Here is a 19,750-nt window from a genome sequence, read left to right on the forward strand (position 1 = left end):
AGTTATTCTTATAGAAATTGTAGTCTCACTCCCATAGAATATAAGTATAGTACATTAATATCCCCTGGGTTATTAGCCTTTTAAGGAAATAATCGGAATATGTATGTGTTATGGCTCGTGTCTAGTTGTCCCCTCAAAGCCTCATGTAGTCATAGGTGGGGCTTTTCAGAGCTGGCTGGATCTAGGGTGTGTGATATTGGGATTAAGGGTATGTGGTACTAAATTGGCCCACTGATTGATTTAGCATAGTTTTGAATGTAGATAATGGATAGACCCATCCTGGGTGTGGGTGGCACCACCCAAAATGTGGGTAGCCTGGAAGGCATAAAAGCGAGAGGCAGGCTTGCTGCTTGCTTCTTCCTTCCGCCTTGCCATGCCATAGACTTTTTCCTATTCAATGCCCCTCTGCCATGCCACCCTGCCTTGGAGCCAGCTGACTATGGGCTGAAACCTCTACAAACTGTGAGCGAAATAAACCTTTCCTCCTTTAACTTTGGGTGTCGGGTATTTTGTTTCAGCAAGGAGAAAAGTAACTAAGACACCCAGTGACCTAACTATCTCCCACTAAGAACACCTCCTAATATACCACCTTCCAGTAGGGGCAGAAACTGGTGACCAAGTTTTCAACTGGACATTTAAGATCCAATCATACCATATGTGCTACTTACATATTTAAAATAAAAATATAAACTGATGGTATGCTTAGGCATCTATGATAGTCTTAGTGGCTATAAGAGCTGCACAGAGATTAATGGCTATAGTAAACTCTGAATTATGTTGAGAAAGGTGAGAGAAAGAGGAAAAGAAAGAATAAAAATGATCAAGATCCCGTATGTGTAGATACTAATTCACCAAGATGATTACAAGTATGTATCACAGATGTATTAAAAATTAAGATAGAATAATAAAAAAATCAAGTGCTGGATTGTGAAAAGCTTTGTGTACCCTTGCTATATGGAAAGCAATGCCTGACAAAGGTGTCAGATTTGCACATTGCTGTGGGGAGAGTGGAGTGAAATAGTCAGGCTTGTGCTTTAGAAAGATACTTAACATTGATAATCATTATTCTAAGGCTTAGCTTTTTAAAAAGCTAACAGGATACTGTCCTTTGAAAATGGTAAACAGTTCATCAAAAGCATTAGGCCCCAAAAGTTACCTGCTTTTGTGTGCAAGGCCCTCATAATTTTCTTTTTATAAAGCAAGTGTTCAGTCTGAAAGACATTGTAAAGAGTGAGAGAGGGAACAAAAAGGTCAATATTGTGAATTGTAATTAGCTGATTTGGTTTCTGGGCTAAATTCCAGGCTGTGCTAATTCCTTAGTCCATGCTGGCAATCTAATTTGACCTATTACCTTTCTTTTTAACACTCTGGAGCTTCAGTCTCTTCTCTTAAGATTTTTGCTTTAATAATAGCTTTCTAGTTATTGGATTTGATTTGTTAATATGTGCATGTTAGACTAATCAGCAGCTGTCTGTGCAAAATGGTTTAAAAGTATATTATAATCCTTCCTCAATGCTGGAGTTGTCTCTAAAATGCTAGTAATTTAAGACCTAAAGAAGTAACTTCACTGGCAGAGTTTTAAAGGTTTGTTTTTTTAATTGCACTTTGTTTTAAACTGAGCCACCGGAGAATACTGGGGGCATTGTACACGAGGTTGGAAGACGGTCTCTTAAAGATTAGCTACAGGTCTTAGCCAGGGTCCTCCAGAAGGGTTTAGCTATTCATTCACAAGTTCTTCCATAATTAATCTGGGCTTTGGCTTTCTCCTTTTCATGAGGTTGTGGAAATAGCTTTTAAAGAATTAAAGATACCATGCCACCTCGTTTTGCTTCAGTTCAGTGGCACATTTATCAAGTGGCTACTGTGTTTCAGACATGACTTTAAATGCTTTGAGATTCAGAGATATGTAAGATGCGGTCCCTGAGCAGCTCACAGTCTGCTGGTAGAGAAAAGTCATATATACAATTAGGTTATACCAGGTTTCATACAAAAAGTGGTGTTAGGGGGTAGAGATAAAAGGAGTAGTGGTGGGAGTCGGGTTCACCAAGAAGGCTTTAATAAGGACATAGCATTTGAACTTGGCCTGAAAGTTTAGAAAGCATTCAGTAGAAATGAAGAACAGCTCATAGTATGTTCTCAGGTAATATTTACTGGAGATAATAACAAGCCAAGATATGAGATGTGCTTGAGAAATAGCAAGTTCACTATTCTACCGAACCACAAATTGCCCTTCTGTAAAAAATTCTAATTCAAGTAGTGCATGACATGCACAAAGAATACATTTTTTAAAAATTAACATAAAATACTTATGTCAAAATCAGTTTTCCCATAAGAAATAATGATGAGAAAGAAGATTGGGGATTTTGGTGAAACTGAAGTGATGCTATAAGCTAGACTTACACTTCTCAAAGAATGGTTTGTGGACCCTGGGAGTCCATGAAACACAGAATTCGATTAATCGATTAATCGACAAGGTCAAAACTATTTGCATAATACCAAAATGTCATTTGTCTTTTCTATTGTGTTGATATTTGCACCAATGGTACAAGAGCAGTGACTGTCGACACGGCTGTATGACTCAAGGTAGTGGCAGCAAAACGTACTAGTTGTCATAATCATCACTGGCATACACTTGCAGGAAAATAAAAGGCAGTTTCACTTAAGGTTATCATTGCCAAAGCTGTAAAAATGTTATTAATTTTGTGAAACATCAACCCTTGAGTATGATTTTTAATATTCTGTTATGAAATGCGAAGTATCCTTACTGGATTTATGCTGCAAAATGTGTGTCAACATATGTCTCAGAGAAAAGCACTTGTGAGAGTATTTGGTGAGGCAACCCCGCCTCTTTTTCCAGTTTGACTTGAGAGAATGACTGACAAACTATGGTGCTGCAGACTCGAGTATATGCTAGACATTTTCTTGGAGAAGAACAAAGAGAGCCTGTCAGCTCAAGGAAAACAACTGATATTCTTTCTTGCCAATGATAAATTCCTAGCTTTCAAGAGAAAACTAAAATTTTTGAAAACTCGCATCTGCCACCATAAGCTTTGGAGCTTCCCAATACTTAGACTTTTCTGATGAAATCAGAGGTGATATTTAATGAATGGGATTTTTTTCACACCATATAATGAAAGGTGTCAACATTTGGAGGACCTGCGTAGCTCAATGAGCCAGTATTTTCCACATGATCCATGCAAGATGATATAAAATGAGTAAAAGGTCCATTCAGATTTCAAAACATACCAAAAGATTTTAAGGTAACAGGGCATGAAATGTTCATTGATATGGTTTCATATTGCACGTCACAAACACTTATTGAACTTTTGGTGTGTGGGGGACATCCACAATTATGGAAAAATGTTACTAAAACGCTTCTCTCTTTTCCCACTACATATTTGTGGGATGCTGGATTTTCTGTGACTGTTTCATCCACAACAGACTGAATGGAAAAGCAAATATGATAATTCCATCTATTTTATATTAAGCTGGACATTAAAAAGATTTGCCAAAATATAAACCAATCCCACTCTTCCTACAAATTGTTTTATGTCTGGGAAAATATACTAATTTTTCATTTTTAAATGTTTATGGTAATATATCATGGATTTATTATTATATTTAAATGAGCTATAAATGAATTATTTTAAAATTTTCTCAGAAGTTTGGAGATTGATAAATGTTGATAGATAAAACTTGTACAAATAAAAGTTCTCTGGGATTCTCAGTCAAAGTCTAAAGGAGTCTTGGTAGAGTATATAGTTAGCATCCACAGAGCCCTGGATTCAATCCCTGGTACCAAGAATAAAATAAAATGAAGGAGTCCCGAGATCAAAGTTTGAGAGCCAGTAGTCTAGCTTATTTTAGTCCACGTTGATATGCTCTGAAGTTTGGTATGTGGGATGATGGGATAGAGGAGGTGGCAGAATGAGAGAGGGGGAGGAGTTTTAGAGTGGAAAGGTGGAGGTGGTGTTGGAATGAGAAATGATAAGGTGACTAGCTTCTCCAACACCATTAGAGGTTGTTGGCCAGGAAAGAACTCTTTCTTTGCATTAAAAAATTACCTGCAGAGCCACATTTCTCTATGACATATAGCTTCTTCTAAGTAGCTCTTATGGTAGCAGCTAAATCACAGGTGGAAAACAAACATACAAGTATACTTCATAGTGACAATAAATAGAGAAAATGGAAACCACAGACACCAAAGCATGCCCCTGTATGCAGTAGTCTTTTTTTCTGGCCACGTCTTCCACTATCACAATAATCTCACTTTCTGTATATCCAGAAGCTTTTGATGGCTGTCATTTAAGGAAAAGGGGAGAGTGGGACTGAGATTTAGACTTAGAAGTGAATGATGGAACAAAAGCTAGAGTAGGAACACGGGATATTAAAATGAAGCCTTAGGAGGAGATGGTGAGGAAAAAGAAAATGGAGTGTGACAACAGCCCTCAGGTATCATTCACACTGCAGGCTGGGTCTCTGGGTCAGTGGGGAGGCAGGGCCCCATAATATTAGGAAGGCATTGACCTGACCATAAGGACTGAAAAGCCAGGCACTCAAGAACAAAACAAATAGGTCTCTTAGTAAGCATATTCTCTACAGTAAAGCAAAATGAATTTTACAGCATCTTTCTGAAATTGTGGAAGAAGGAAATATCTAAAACTTCTGAGTTTCAGAGTATGAAATGCTAGAGATAAGTGAGTGGGGTGATTGGAGGTTTGAGGCATTTCCCATGTTTTCTGTGTTACTCTGAACAACTGCAACTGAATGTAGCCATAGAAGGTACAAGAAACAGAACTTGGTACTGGCATTGGGAAATCATCTGAAATTTTAAAGAAATAAATTACATTATCCTTTATTTTAAAAATAAGTTTTTCTAGTATTTCAGATATAGGACATGAGAATTATAAGGACTCATTTTAAGTGTACAAAAGGGCACTGCTAGTATTTTCATTTGGCAAGTAGCATCTATTATTTTAATTTAATGAATGTAAATATGATCCTCAGGGACTTTCATAGCGATCTTTCCTGATCTTGGTGAGCTCCTGGCATATACATATGCTTTGCTGATCATTACTTAGGTTCTTTATCAATGTGTTCTCCTGCCATAGAGACTTTCAGAAACCTAGATCCCATGGTTTGGGAAGACCTCATGTGACGTACACTGTGGCTACTGTGTGAGGTAGAGTGAAGCATCGGAGACTCATGCTGAATGCTGTGGAAGTCTCCAGGAGTATGAAACTCTAAAGACCACAAGCAGTTTATACCTATTTATTTATTTATTTATTTATTGCGCCGGGGATGTAACTCAGGACCTTGCACTTGTGAGGCAGGCACCACTGAGCTAAATCCCCTGCCAATACCTATTTAAATTTTAAAATGATTTTTACAAGCTTCTGTGTGATTTGTTCAACACATTTTACTGCCTCCTGCTAGTACTACCCTATTCTAGACCTATCTGAGAAATCTGAGAGGCCTCTGCATTTCTGGTTATTTTCTTTCAGCTCCTGAGAACCATGTCTGTGCCCAAAGGTAGAGCTCTGGATAAAAACCTGGATGAGGAAGGGTTTGAAAGTGGAGACTGTGGCGATGATGAAGATGAGTGCATCGGAGGCTCTGGTGATGGAATGATGAAAGTGAAGAATCAGCTCCGCTTCCTTGCAGGTAACTGATTCATGCTAGCTCAAAGCTGAGCTAAAAGTGGTGGCGCTCAGGAATTAAAAATCAATTGAATCTGCTCTCTATACCTCCCCTAAAATCCCTTCAGCACGCAATATCCTCAGTTCTTCTAGGAATGACCACACTCTAGAAAAATGAAGTTTTCAGGTTGCCTTTTTAAAATCTCCGGCCTTGAGTGGGTTAAAAAGGTAACTTCCTGTCTTTGACTGTCTAAAAGAAACTGACCTAATCAGTTGGCTCTGTTCCTATTAGACATTTCCTTGGTTCTTCTCAGTTATAAAAAGAAATGCAACCTTGGGAATCTTATGAAAATCAGTAATAGGATAACTTTCAAAGGAAGAGCCATAAGCTGACCCTCTCTTCTACGAACATCATGTTGGTTTTGTTTTCTTTCTCGCAAGCTGTATAAAACAACAATAACAACAGAAAAAAAAAGCACAGGGCTAGTAGGATCAAGAACCAAACCAAAAATCCCCTCACATTTCTGTTAAGTATCACAGTTTACAGTCTTTTCATATGGATAAGCATTATTCCGTTTCACAGGTAAGAGAACTGGGGCTCAGAGAAGCTATAAGGTTTCCCTAAATGGAAGATTTGGAAGTCCAGCTGAGGTCCTGAGACTACCAGTACAGTGCTCTTTGCTTTGCAATACAGTTTTCTCCCTGAAAACCTGCATCCCCCAGTCTCTGAGATGCTGTACATGCCCCTAGTTTCCTTCTAACTCCCTTCCTCTACTAGCTCTTCTTCTTAATCCTACACTGAAACTGGCTGTTGTCCAGAGGTCACTTCTTAAACCTCATTCTTTTCCTTCTTCTCCAGAGAAGATACAGATCTTATCCACACTCCTTCTTTCAACTGGTTTTTTTTTATTATTATTACTCACGTCCTATTTTTCTCATGGCAGGAAAAGAAAACTAACCTAAAATCTATCCTCTTAACAATTTTTCTTTTTTTTTTGGTACCAGGGATCAAACTCAGGACTTTGCGCTTGTGAGGCAGGCGGTGGAACCACTGAGCTAAATCCCCAGCCCACCCTTAACAAATTTTTATGTGCATGATACAATATTTTTCATTCGAGGCACAATGTTATATTGTAATCACATCTTTAGAACTTATTTATCTTATATAACTGGAACTTTATACCTATTGATTAGCAACTCTTCATTCTCCTCTGTCTCCTGCAAACATTTTACTTCCTGCTTCTATGAACTGTTTGGTTTTAGAGACCTCATGTAAAGCAGAATCAAGCAGTATTTACCCTTCTGCAATTGGCTTACTTCATTCAGTGTAATGACCTCAAGCTTCTTCTCTGTGTAGCATAGGGAAGGGTTTCCTTCATTTTTAAGGTGGAATAATATTCTATTGTATGTAAATACCACAGTTTCCTCATCCATTCATTCATTGATAGATACTGGGGTTATTTTTTACCTCTTGACTATTGTGTATGATGCTACGATGAACAGTATTATACCACTATAGAGATAATTGAGAAAATCATTACCACCAGTCTCGACTGCTCACCTGAGCAACCATCCCACATCTCCAGCTGCCTACTAAGCACTTTGGTCTGGCTTCCTCACCATTAGCTTCAGCTTGTACCCTAAGTCGGATATATTGACTGACCCTCTCAAATCGGTTGTCCTTTAATATCCTTACTTTTGTAATGCCACTGTCATTTTCCCAGTCACTGAGGCTTAAACTAAAGTCATCTTTGATTCTTTCTTCCCCTTTGTCCCTCATTATGCAGTTGGGCCCCAAATCCCTGTTGATTCTTTCTTTGCTGTTTTTTTCTACTTTTGTCACAGCTTCTTTTCTATTCCCTGACCCTGTCTTCCAGCATATGCTATTGTGATCATATCCTAAGTGGTCTCCAGGCTTCTAGGCTAAGGCAGGAGTATTGAAAGCCTTAGGCTAGCAGATTAGGGAACAAAGAATCAGGGACCCGGACAGAAGATTCCATCAATTCCTCATGCACAGATGCCAGATTAATCTTTCTAAAGCATCTCGTACCTCTCCTCAGCTCAGCTGCCTTCATCCTGTCCCAATTGCCTTGAGGATAAAGCTCAGATCCTTAGCGGAGTTCTTAGAGAGCCTTCTGGTCTAGCCTAAACTACCCTTCTGGCTTTATTTTCTACAATTAACCCCACAGGAATCCTCCACTTTTTTTTTAAACCGGTATTTGTACCCTATGAACTTGTAAACATTGCCCATGTTTATTTCTATATACATACTTCTCTTTTCTTTCTTCTTAAATTGTACTTGTCATTCAGAATACAATGCAAGTATGATGCAGTGAAAAGGAAATAGGGGCAGAGCAAACCTGTGTTTGAATTCTGACTTTAATTCTTATGAGTTAGTATGATCTAGAACAAGTTTATTAATCTCATCTCTGAGCCTCCATTCCCTCATCCCATCAAATGGAGGTCATAATCCCAACTTCATAGGACTATTGCAGGATTAAATCGGGTAGAGAAATTTCTAAAGCATCTAGCCCAGTATCTGGCACATTCCAGGTGCTCCGTATTTGTTAGTTTGCCTCCTTGAAATAGTTTGCAACCATCTCAATCCATAGTTTTCTGTTTTCTGAATTACTAAAACCAATTCTGCCAATATCTCCAAAAATGTTCTACAGTGACTCCCAGGTTCCATGTAGCATAAAATGATCACCCAGAATCTGACATCCTAGTAGGAGAATGTTGATGAAACATTAAAATATTAGAAGCTAATATTTATTTAATGTTTTCAGTGATACAAACACTATGCCAGAACTTGCATGCATTGTCTCATACCGCACTGTCTCACATTTCACAACACCACTCTGAATCATGGTTATTATTCTTATTTCACACATGGGGAAACTGATACTAGAAGAGGGTGAGTGACTTACCTAACATCATGAAATCATAAGGGCAGAATCAGAATTCAGAGCCAGGTTTCAGAGGCCTCTCCTTAAAGAAGCCTATTCAGACATTTCTATCTCTGCTCATCAATATGGTGATAAAAACACTGAAGTCAGCTTTATATCTTTATACCACAGGTTGAGCATTTCTAATCTGAAAATCTGGAACCCAAAATACTGTGGAGCCCAATACTTTTTGAGTGTTGAGATGGTGCTCAAAAAGATTGAGATCTTACATCTCAGATTTTGAATTTTAACAAGTCCCAGTGGTGATCCCTGGGACACATTGTTCATACTTTTCCAGAAAAGTCCTTGTCTGTTCTTACTCATGATTCCCTATCCATTTCAAAACACTGTTGTGCAATTCCGTAAGTTAACTTCTTAAAACAGTGTTTGGTGTGGGACCTTGTCAAGGCCCTTTTCAGAATCTAAATAAATTACATCCTGGCTTTCCCTTTGTCTACGTGCTCACTGATCTTCTCAAAGTATTCTAATCAATTTGTTAGGAATGTTTAACCCTGAGTGTTTGACAAACTGTAAAACATTATACAAAAGGTGGTAAATTTAATTTACAGGAAAATTATACCTTGCCTCTCATATATTACCCTTGCTTAACATGATCAGTGAACCTACCAACCTAAAGTTCTTTGGATCCCCTTTAAAATGCGCCTCATGGAAAAGAGGGTCATTGCTAATTTGCCAGGCTCATGGCACGATAGTTACTTGGCATGACACACTCTACATTTTGGTCAGCAGTTACATAGTTTTACCCAAAATCTGGGAAGACGCCATCAGGTCCTGGTGATTCATCAACATCTGTTTACTTAGTCAACTTGAATTAGAACATCATGTGTGTCTTCCACCTTTTCGTTTAGCACTCCAAATTGCCTCCTCCAAAAGACAACTCAGGAACAAAGAGTACAGCTCAAATTATGTTCAGACTCTCTTGTGTCTTCTTTTTATGCCTAAGCAGACCTTTTGCATCATCACCAGCAAGTGATCCTATTGGCTGGCTTCCCTGGCTCAGTTATTCCTTCTTTTGATGCACTGAATGAAGTACAGGATACCCAGGTTCTATTCTTGGCAATGGCTATGCTTCAAACTTCCAAGTGTCCTAAGGCAAGCCCCTTTCACTTGTGAGAAGTCAGTTTCTCCATTTGTAAAATAAAGAGAATGCCCAGACAACTCTTACAGACCATTCTAGCACCAGCAGTCTATGATTCTGTGATTCTGTTCATTGCTTTGTCTTCATTCCCTGGTGAGCTACTTATCAGTCTTTTAGTTATCTTCTGTTACTTTTTCATCTAAATTTGCTAGTTCACTGTTCTTTTATCCTAAGCTATATTTCCACTTCGAAAAGATCTCATTTTCCCTCTATTAATCACTGGGATTTTTCTAGTCTGGCAAGCCAGGATTCTTACTGAAGGCTGCCTACACTGGGCCCTTGGCACAACTGTGAGTCAGAATGCTACTAAAGCTTTTAGTAGTTTCCAATCTCTCTGGATATATCCACTTTTAAAGCTCTTCATATCAGAGTTACCCAAGTGTTCTCTTTTTCCACAATCATTATTTCTAAATTTAAAATAAAATTTTAGGGTTCCCCTTCTCTCTGATTGTTGAGTTTAATTTTTGATGAAATTGCCATTCCCTGATGTCTAACCCATGGTTATGTCTTCACCTGAACCTTTCACTTCTTAGAACCAAGGGTAGCACATTTCCCTTTTGATGGGTGTTTCAGTCCATTTGTGCTGCTATAAAAATATCTTAGACTGGGTAATTTATAAATAAAAGAAATTAATTTCGCACAGTTTGTGTTGCATCAGGGACTAAGTTTCAACATGCATTTTGGAGGGGTCACACACTCAAAGAAGTGAGTTATTTGATCCCTCTTAGCCTGTTTCCACATCTAAAAACTACAAACAATACTATTCCCTAGGATTGTGGAGATTAAATTAAATAATCCATGCAGAGCATCTACCTCAGTACCTGGCACCTAATAAACACTCGAAAAATAATATCTACTATTAAAGTTAGTGGTCTGTTATCATTCCTGCTAATAAATTGCTAGAGCCTATAAAGGTAAATTAGAACTGTGATAGGTATTTATTTTTTAAAGACCAATGAAAGGCAAATAAAACCACGTAACCAACCTTCAGCAATATCACCTAACCCCTTGCTACTCCAACTGGGGTCTATGGGCCAGTAGCATTTGTATCATTTTGGAGTTTGTTAAAAATGCAGAATCTCAAGCCCTACCTAAGATTTTGGGGGAGGGGGAGTAATGTATCCTTCAGCCTGAGCTATATCCCCAGTCCTTTTTATTTATTTTTTATTTTCTCACTGAGTTGTCCAGGCTGGGTTTGAAATTGCGATCCTCCTGCCTCAGCCCCCCGCCTCCAGAATGCTGTGATTGCAGGCATGAGCCACCACACCTGGCAAGGGAAATATTTTTTAAGCCATCATTTTTATTTTTTATTTATTGTTTAGTTTTTTACTGGATTAAGTGTAGCCTTACATTCCTACTTCTACCAAGCCTGTATGCATAGGAGAGATGAAGGACACTTTAGTGGCTTAACTGTACTCCTACAGTGTCAAGTCATGCCCTCATAAATGTGAGTGTAATCCACATTTGTATTGATAAATTAATTAATGGGTTGGTCTGATGAAAAAGGTAAAACCAATGGAGGAACTTTATGATAGGCCTTTTATTATGGGTGACATCTGTGAGATATTAATGATTTAGAACAAATCATGTTGCCTGCCAAAAGATGAGTACAAAGCTCATAAGGGAATGAAATGTCCTGGGGAGTTTTATGGGGAAGATGTTGAGTCTTGTGCAGAGCTCAAAATATAGTAGATACAGTTATATATTTATATGACCCTGTTGGTAACAAGTCCAGGAGTTAATTATGCAAATTTCCCAAAATGTGTCCAGAGTTTGAACAATATAGTTCTACTTCCCTTGCACTACTCAGAAACCCACCATTCAGATCTTTGATAATTACACTGCAGATTGTTTCTCATTAAGTAATCCACTCCTGAAACTCTTAGGCAAGATCTTTCAGTGGCTCCTTCCAAACTTATTTATTGAAATTATAATCCTTCAAGCGTGTGACCTCAGTGTAAGAGGACTCCATGGTATCCACTGGGAGGTAGATCCCATCTGACAGACAAATGGGGCACCCTCCAGTTCTTAGGGTGCTGAAGGTTGAGACATAATGGGAAGAGCCTTACATCCGTAGTCAGACAAACTGAATCCCAGTTCTGTTTGTGGCACTTCCCAGTGTTGTAGCCTTGGGCAAAGTTACTCTGCTGCTCTGAGCCTTTGTTTCTTCATTTGTAAAAATAGTGATAAAATATTTGCTGACCCTGCCCACCCCATTAGTTGTTGAATGAAACACATTTGGTAATGGATATAAGCTTACTAAATAAAATGTAAAGCAGCATGCTCATTTAGGGTAATACTTCTAATATTATTTAGTGCCATTGAGTTACAAGTTAATTTTATTTGCCAAAATCCTTTAGCTAATATTATAAATCAAGTCCCCAGTGATCTGGCCAACAATGTTCATTATAAATATGTTCCATCCTCCACCCCCAAGATGGCATTTTCAGTTATTCATTAACTTGCTTTTAGCCCAGGGTGGTCTGAAGTGAGAAGATATTTGAACAATGACAAATATATCTGCCCAGTTGTGCAAATAACCACATAGTCATAACAGTAGTAGGCACCTACATCTTGAAAGAATCACAGCTAGTTATGTTTTGTTTTTTTTGGTGGCAGTGGGGCAACGAGGGCAGGGGTGGACAATGCGTTGGGGAAGGTCAAGAAAAGGGCCCCTGATTCTTTCCATTCTGTCTTGCTCTTAGCTACAAGCAATTTGCTTTCATATCTTGATCTTTTCTTTTAGAGATTAAATGCCATAGGGAAGCTGAAGGAAGCAAAGCTCGCTATAATAGCACTTTTCACACAGATACAGACCAGGTGGTTCTTGCTAATAGATTGACAAGACAGCCAATCCCAGGTCACTCTAGAGCTTTGTGCAGCTATCGGGGCTCACAAAGAAGGGCTTAGGTGTGAGATTTAGCAGTGATAACATCTGCCAGTTGAGAAGTGTACCCAAAAGGGGGCCTTCCTCATGCCTTAGTGTTGACTAGAGAATTATTACAGGCAAGCTGGTAAGAAAGATGAGAGTAAGAAAAGGTAAAATCTTCCCATAAAGTTACTATAATCTGAGATACTTCAGGAACTCTATTATTTACAAGGAGATGATTCGGAGGGTTACTTTTCTAGGTCTGTGCTCTGTAATACTTTCCCATCTGAGCTATTGTTGTATGCGGCTTTTATTAGGGGTAAGGTAGATTGGTGGGCCATACATATAACATATAACTCTAAGAATGAGGCAAGTATTAAGGATAGTGTGAGAAATTTAAGACCTTTTTTTATATTTTATAATCAGTTTTCAAATTAAGGGGAAACATGAATGTATGAATTTGACAACATGATGTAATTGATTTTATCTGGATAGAAGCCATGTTGACCCGTTTAGTGAGCCTCAACTCCACTGTGGTAATCTAGTATGGCTAGAAAGGAATGGAATGGGAGATTTGGTGCTCAATGGGCAGAAAAGTGTAGGAGGAACCAGCAAGAAAGCAGCAAGGCCAAAGCCATCAACCAAGCTGCCAAACAGAAGTGAAGCAATCTCTGTAGGGTAATAACACCCCAGAGGGTCTCAGGACAGCATGCTTATGTGCTATCCGATGGGAAGTGCTCTCCAGCAAGAAAATATAGTATCAGAAAGAAAGATAGAGAAGTCTAATTAAACTTTTGTGGTAGTTGGAAGGTTCTCCGATAGACAGTGAGTGGTCTCTTAGGGGACCCAATTCAGCAGAGTCTAATGTAATGAGGAATCTTGAGCCTGCGGAGCAAGATAGAAGCTGTAAGCAAGTAGTGTGGGAAGTTCTAGTGGCTGCAGATGGAGATCAGAAATGAAGTCTTGCTGGAAAGACTCAAAGGAACCAAATGCTTTGCAGTCAGTGAACTTCCACGAGGGCCCTGGAACTGCATGTGTTTGCTTGCAACGTGCGCGTGCACACACACGCTATCATAGCTCTTCAGTTCGGACAGCAATGTCCTTAAGCTTTTGTTCTTTTGTTAAGATGGCAAAAGGAAGAGATGCAGGTGTCACTTCTTTCCTTTATTTGTCTGTGTCAGATCTTAGGAGATTTCTCCTTCAATTTGGCAGGAATGAAGCTCCTTGCAAGTCTTATAAGGTTTGTCTTTGTGAAAGGAAGCCTTGTCATTGAGCCAGCCTACGTCCACACCAGGCTAAAGGTTGCTTAATGATCCATGGCGCTTATGGTTTTATCATTTCCAAATATACTTGCTGATTTTTTAAAAACTACATTTTGGCCTTTTTTTCTGAAAACAATCCTAATGTATATGGCCTTTAAGGGGGCAATGAGAACACTAGTGCAGACAGAATGTCCTGATTTGTAGATCACTGATGGACTTAAGCAGTAATACAATTACTAAGTTAATAAGAGTGGAATAGTGACAATCCTACAAATTCCAGTGTCTGTGAGCAGTCTGTGTGAGAGACGGGGAAATCTCATTAGCACCTTCAGGATGGGTTTCAGAGTAATGTGATTTCCTCAGCTACCCATGAGTTCCTGGGAGGGGAGCAAGCACAACTTTTTCATCCTGTGTGGACACTTCTCATCCTCAAGGTGCTAATGAGATTTCCCCATGCTCTCAGACTGTTCTCAGACACTGGAATTTGTAGGATAACCTCTTTTCTATGTTTATTTCCTTAGTAAGTATATTAATGCTTAAATCCATCAATGAGCTACAAATTAGGAGATTCTCTCTGCACTCTTGCTCCCAATCTCGCCTCAATGGCTCAGCTGTCAGTCACCAGCCTCTGCTTCCCTCCTGGTTCTTGTTGAGTAACTGTCATTTAGTAGGTGTTCAGTAAACACTTCAGGGCTGAGGGTGTAGTTCAGTGGTCAGGTGCTTATCTAGCATGTGTAATGGCCTGGGTTATATCCCCAGCACCACTAAACAAACAATCACTTCCCTTATCCATGTGCAACTTTGTCTTGTCTTATTTTGCTGTGCTGAGGACTGGAAGCCAGGGTCACATGCATGCTTGGTAAATACATGGAGCTACCTCCCCAGGCCCATGCGCAACATTTACTTTTCATAGTTGCTTCCTTTTAACCCACGTGTGGTAAGATAAAAGTGGATCTCACTCTCAGTTGCTTCTTATACAGGCTTCCTCAAAGTGCCCTTCAGCTTCTAGCAGCTGAGATTGTCAGCAAGGAGATAAGAGATCCCTGTACCAGTGAACACAGGGAGGCAGGGAGGGGATGAGTGCGTAACCTAGAAAGCAGAATGAGAAGACTGAGGGGGACAGAGACAAATTTGCAAATAGGGGCAGTGGGAGGACAGCGACAAGTCTCAATGTTCAGTGTGCACAAGAGAAGAATCAGGGCAATGCAAATACTACCTTCTATTATTTAGAGGTCTTGCATATGGAACCAATGCATGGAATTTACAAGGAGTCATATTTTGACTGACAGAAGGATGAACTTTCTCACCCTTTGAGCTATTCCTCAACCGAAAAGATTGCTTGAGGAAACAATCAGCTTCCTGACTCTGGAGGCATTTGACTAGAAATTAAATAAGCATATATCTGGAAGATTGGCTGGAAGGGGGTGACTTGTCAGAGAGTAATAAATACCTTCATTGTGGGTTCTTGATTTCTGAGGTCCGGAATAGCTCTGAGGTGCTATGATTTTATGATGCGTATATGTAAGTAGAACAAAAGAGAAACCAAGATAGTGGAGCAAATCGATGAGGCAGTTTTTCAGGCTGGAGGAAGGAAAGAGTGAAAAAGAGAATCTCTGGTTGTTTGTATTTGAGCACATGTCACCAGTTATAATTTTGTCTAACTATTTTCCTAAGCAAATGAATCCTTTGGAATGGCAGAAATTTTTTCCAGGGAGCAATCAACATCCTCTGTCACTCACAGACTCCGGATTTGTTTTGCTACTATGAGAATCCAATCCTCATTTCTCCCTATTATTTCCAGGCTTGTGGCCTTCCTGCCCTTCTGGTAGAAAAGCAAAACTGAGATAGAGCCTCTCCCCCAGCTACAAGTGATAAGCTCTAAGGCTGAATTGTCAAGATCAAGGTTGTTCTGTTTACACTCATCTCCTGCACTACTCTCCCTTCTGATTTTGGCCACACAAAATAGGCCAGCACATATCAAATAATATGTAACTTGGGGGTATCCCCCCGCCAAAATATCGTCATGGGCCAATGCTTTTGTTGAGTGTAATAAAAATAAATTACTAAGAAAAGGAAATGGCAAAAAGCCCTACAAAATACAAGCCACAAATACTGTGAGATTCAACAGACCTAAATATCTCTGTCAAATTATTATAACGGCTTCTAAGTAATTACTTTCAATATCTATACTTCTTTTCTTGCAGACTAGCACTAAATAGCAAAGTAGCACACCACACTTTAAGTAGGGAGGTCAACTTTGCTCTGTGTCTCTGCCTTGTATCCCTCCTCACCAAGGACCCTGGGATCCATCACCAGTACCGTAAGAAAAAAGAAAGTAATGGGGAAATTGTTAATAGTGCAGTTTAAATTTAAAATCATGTTCTTTCTGTACCCATTACCTTGTGAATAACACAGAAAAGCAAGGAAACATCTTTCCAGCACTTGAAAGCTATATCTGATTCAGCAAAGAAGTCACTCTTGTCACTTATGGAGTGAAGTTCCAATATATGTCTTTGTTATCTCACTTTTGAATAGCTCCAGTGGATCAATCAGCGTTCCTGTACAAACTGTACTTGTTTATCATTTGCAACCTCATTTTGGCTACAAAAGCAAAGAGTCTGGCAAAAATCAGTGAAAGCCTTCTGTGAGAACCAGTTGACTCTATGGAATTTTTACTATAGAATATTATATTATATTTTTGTCGATAAAAAATTGAGCACATTCTTTATTTCAATAAAGTTTTAAATAAAATGGTATATATACTTCTTTTTTTGAGAACCAGTTGTTAAACATTGATCAGCACACCACTGGATGAGAGAATTTATTTTCCTTCATTTATCCTTAAAGGTTCTTGGCTTAAATCAAAAGCTCTTTTCACCATGAATGAGAGAAAAATTCCTGTCTTCCAAAATTATGCTGACAAATGAAAGAACTCCTCATCTTTAGTGACTCTGACTTCTAGGAATCCTAGACTTGGAAAATTCCTTAACCTGGAAACTGTTAACCAGATCCATAAGTTTTTTTTTCTCGTCACTCCTCATTCCCTATTGAGGTTGACGGGATCCTTCTGAAGCCTCTGCTGACTAACAGGAATCTCATCAGTCCTATCCTAAACCTGGATGAGAGAGAGTCTTACAGGCCAGCTCCCTGGGGCACTGAGGACCACTCTTAGAGTTCAGCCTCTTATATCAGAGGACATTGAGATAAATGAATACCATGTGCTGGTATTAGCCCTGGTTTCATAGAGGTAGAGTGGAGCTCCTAGTATCAGGTTACATTTTGTTGTCTCAGTAATCTTTTTTTTTTAACCATCAAGCATATGGGCAGAGGTTGGAAGGAAAGCTAAATTTGGAACACACCCCCACTCTCCTGTTCAACATTTCTTCCTTGTTTGTGCAAGGAGGCACCATATTACTCATACTCAGATACACCACCAACTGCTGAAGGACTAAGAAACGAGATTCTACCAAGATGTGGTTGGATCACTGGAGATTTTTCTATACAAGTATGTAGCAAGCAGTGCATTAAGGGTGTCTGCACATTGCTTCTGATTTCTAAGCCTGTGACATACAATTCTGAAAGATTAAATCAGTAACGAAAAGGAACCCAGCAATTTCATGTCGGTGGGTTAATGTTCCATCATTTTTAGTCCATATCCAGAGATAGTACCTTTCTATACTAATATCTTCTTGGCTTAGGTATTTTTTGGAGTATAGAGCCACAAATGTCTCTCTGGTTAGTTTTTTCTCTTCTAGCTTTACTTTTCCCTGTAGAATTTCTCTCTCCATTTATTATTTTTTCTGTTCTAGTTTTACTTCCCCCTACATACCACTTCACATAGAATGACAGTTGGAACAGGGAAAATAAATTGGGGGGTTAGTTTTAAGGATTTGGGGTAGTATCTGGAAATCCTGCACGTTTCAATTGTAGGGTTTCTAAACCTGAATACACAAGTCATGCTTTAGCTTCAGATAGCACTTTAGTATTGCAAAGAAGTTTGGAATCAAGTTTATCTTAAGGAATGAGAGTAAGTCAGCCTCCCTTAAGGAGAGGTTATAATATTCCTGCTGCTAGTCAGCTTGAAGTCAGAAAGAAGGGCACTCTCTGCTGCTCCTGGATCCCAGGAAGGAAGGACGATGATGGATGGGAACCTTTAACCCTGCCTTTTTAAATCTGGCTCTGGCTCGCTTCCGCAATCTTGTCTTCCACTGGCTCTTACCTCATCCTATGATCCAACCACCAAGACGTTCTCACTGTATCTAACTTGCTCTCACTGTGTCTCACTTGCTCTTCTTGTCTCTCAGGCCTTCCTGGACCTTTGTAAAGCTCTGTATTTGTAGTACACACAAAGCACTTAGTTCATTGTCCATGCTTTGGTAGGTTTTAATAAATGGTGGTTGTTAATATTCTTCACATGCTGATCCCTTAGCCCATAATTATTTCTCCTTGTCTGTCTTTAAAACTGTTCAGATGCACCTCCCTCCTCAGTGAAAGCTTTTCCCTAGATGGAGTGGTTTGTGAATATTCATTCTAGCATTTATCAACTTGGGGTCAGGTAACTCCCATACCTAAGACATAATTAGCGCTCAATTTGTGTTTGTTACATGGCCCTGGCCATACAAAAATGAATAAGCAGAGTACCTGCCTGTAAAAACTCCTAGTCTGGTTTGGAGGTGAGGAAAGGGGACAATGAGAGGGGCACAAACACCTAACTGGATAATTATAATGTAATGTGGCTAAAGCATTGATTGCAGTATGCACAGGTAGTTGTGGGAATATGAAGAAAAAGCTGAAAACTCCGACTGGGGTGATCATAAACTAAGCTGACTAAGAAGCAATGTGTAGGAGTCAGGTAGAAAGGGGAGAAAATTGCAGACTTGCTGGAAAGTATGAGCAAAGACATAGAGGCAAGAAAGAACACAGCGGTTGTGGAAATGATACGCACTTTGGTGTGTCTAGAGGAGAGAGAAGCAAGAAGTGAGGCTGGAAGTTTTGTTATGGGTCCGATCATGAGAGCTTCCCTGCCTTGTTAAGGAGCTCGGCCTTGATTCTGTAGCAGGGTCTATAAATTCACAACATTCGGGCCATCAGGCCTCCCCAGCAAAACACCCCCTCCATGGTAGACAGAACCCAGATGTGGCCTCCTAATCCTTCTCAGCATAGCACACCAGGAGTTTGAAAGTGGCACTCGAGTTTGCTAGTGAAAGACTCTTAAGTGTATGTGTTTGGGGACTGGGGATGGTCTGACAGTAGAAGTGATGGAAGAATTGAGACATAACCACACTTGCACTTTGGAAAGCTCACTCTGGGGATAGGGTAGTAAATGAAGATGCAAAATTAAGAAGAACCAACAGTACCCAACAGTTCGGATTTGGCAGAATGAGGGAGAAAAAGCAGTCACAGATGAGAGCAGTGTTTCCACCTTGGGCAGGTAAGTAGGTACCAAGATCACTGAGAGAGAGAACTTGAGGGAGATAATAGGTTAGAAATAATAACTCACATTTGGGGGACTTATTGCCTTGTTTGAATCATTTTATGTAAATCAACTCATTTTATTCTCCCAACAACCCTGTGGGATGGGTACCATTATTATTTCTGTTTTGCAGATGAAACTACACAGACAGGAGTGAATATTGAATACCAGACACAATCATGGGCATTAGAGAGAATGTTAGAGTGAGAAAAGCTCAAAACCCATCGCTGAGTCATTTAGATGTAAGAATAGAGCCAATCAGGCACCAGCCACGCATGCTAAGGTATATCAGCTCATCGCTAATGTTTTGGAAACCAAAGGATTTACCACTCTGGGAGGAGGCCCACTTCATTGTGCATAAATCCATCTTGCCTTCACCATTCTGTTCTGTTCACACGAGCAA

General features: G+C 39.5%; 1 protein-coding gene across 1 annotated transcript in view; it reads left to right on the plus strand.

Annotated features, from left to right (window-relative positions):
* Gpc3 (glypican 3) overlaps positions 1-19,750 on the plus strand; it is a 444,489-nt gene that overhangs the window by 379,856 nt on the left and 44,883 nt on the right. The window contains exon 7 of the mRNA XM_004860081.3: positions 5,505-5,664. Coding sequence (XP_004860138.1) covers positions 5,505-5,664 — 160 coding nt within the window. The remainder of the gene's footprint in view (positions 1-5,504; positions 5,665-19,750) is intronic.

The sequence above is a fragment of the Heterocephalus glaber genome, unplaced genomic scaffold (genome assembly GCF_053883595.1).
Source record: "Heterocephalus glaber isolate CG9 unplaced genomic scaffold, H.glaber_assembly_v1.0 deba00001729, whole genome shotgun sequence".
NCBI lineage: Eukaryota > Metazoa > Chordata > Mammalia > Rodentia > Bathyergidae > Heterocephalus > Heterocephalus glaber.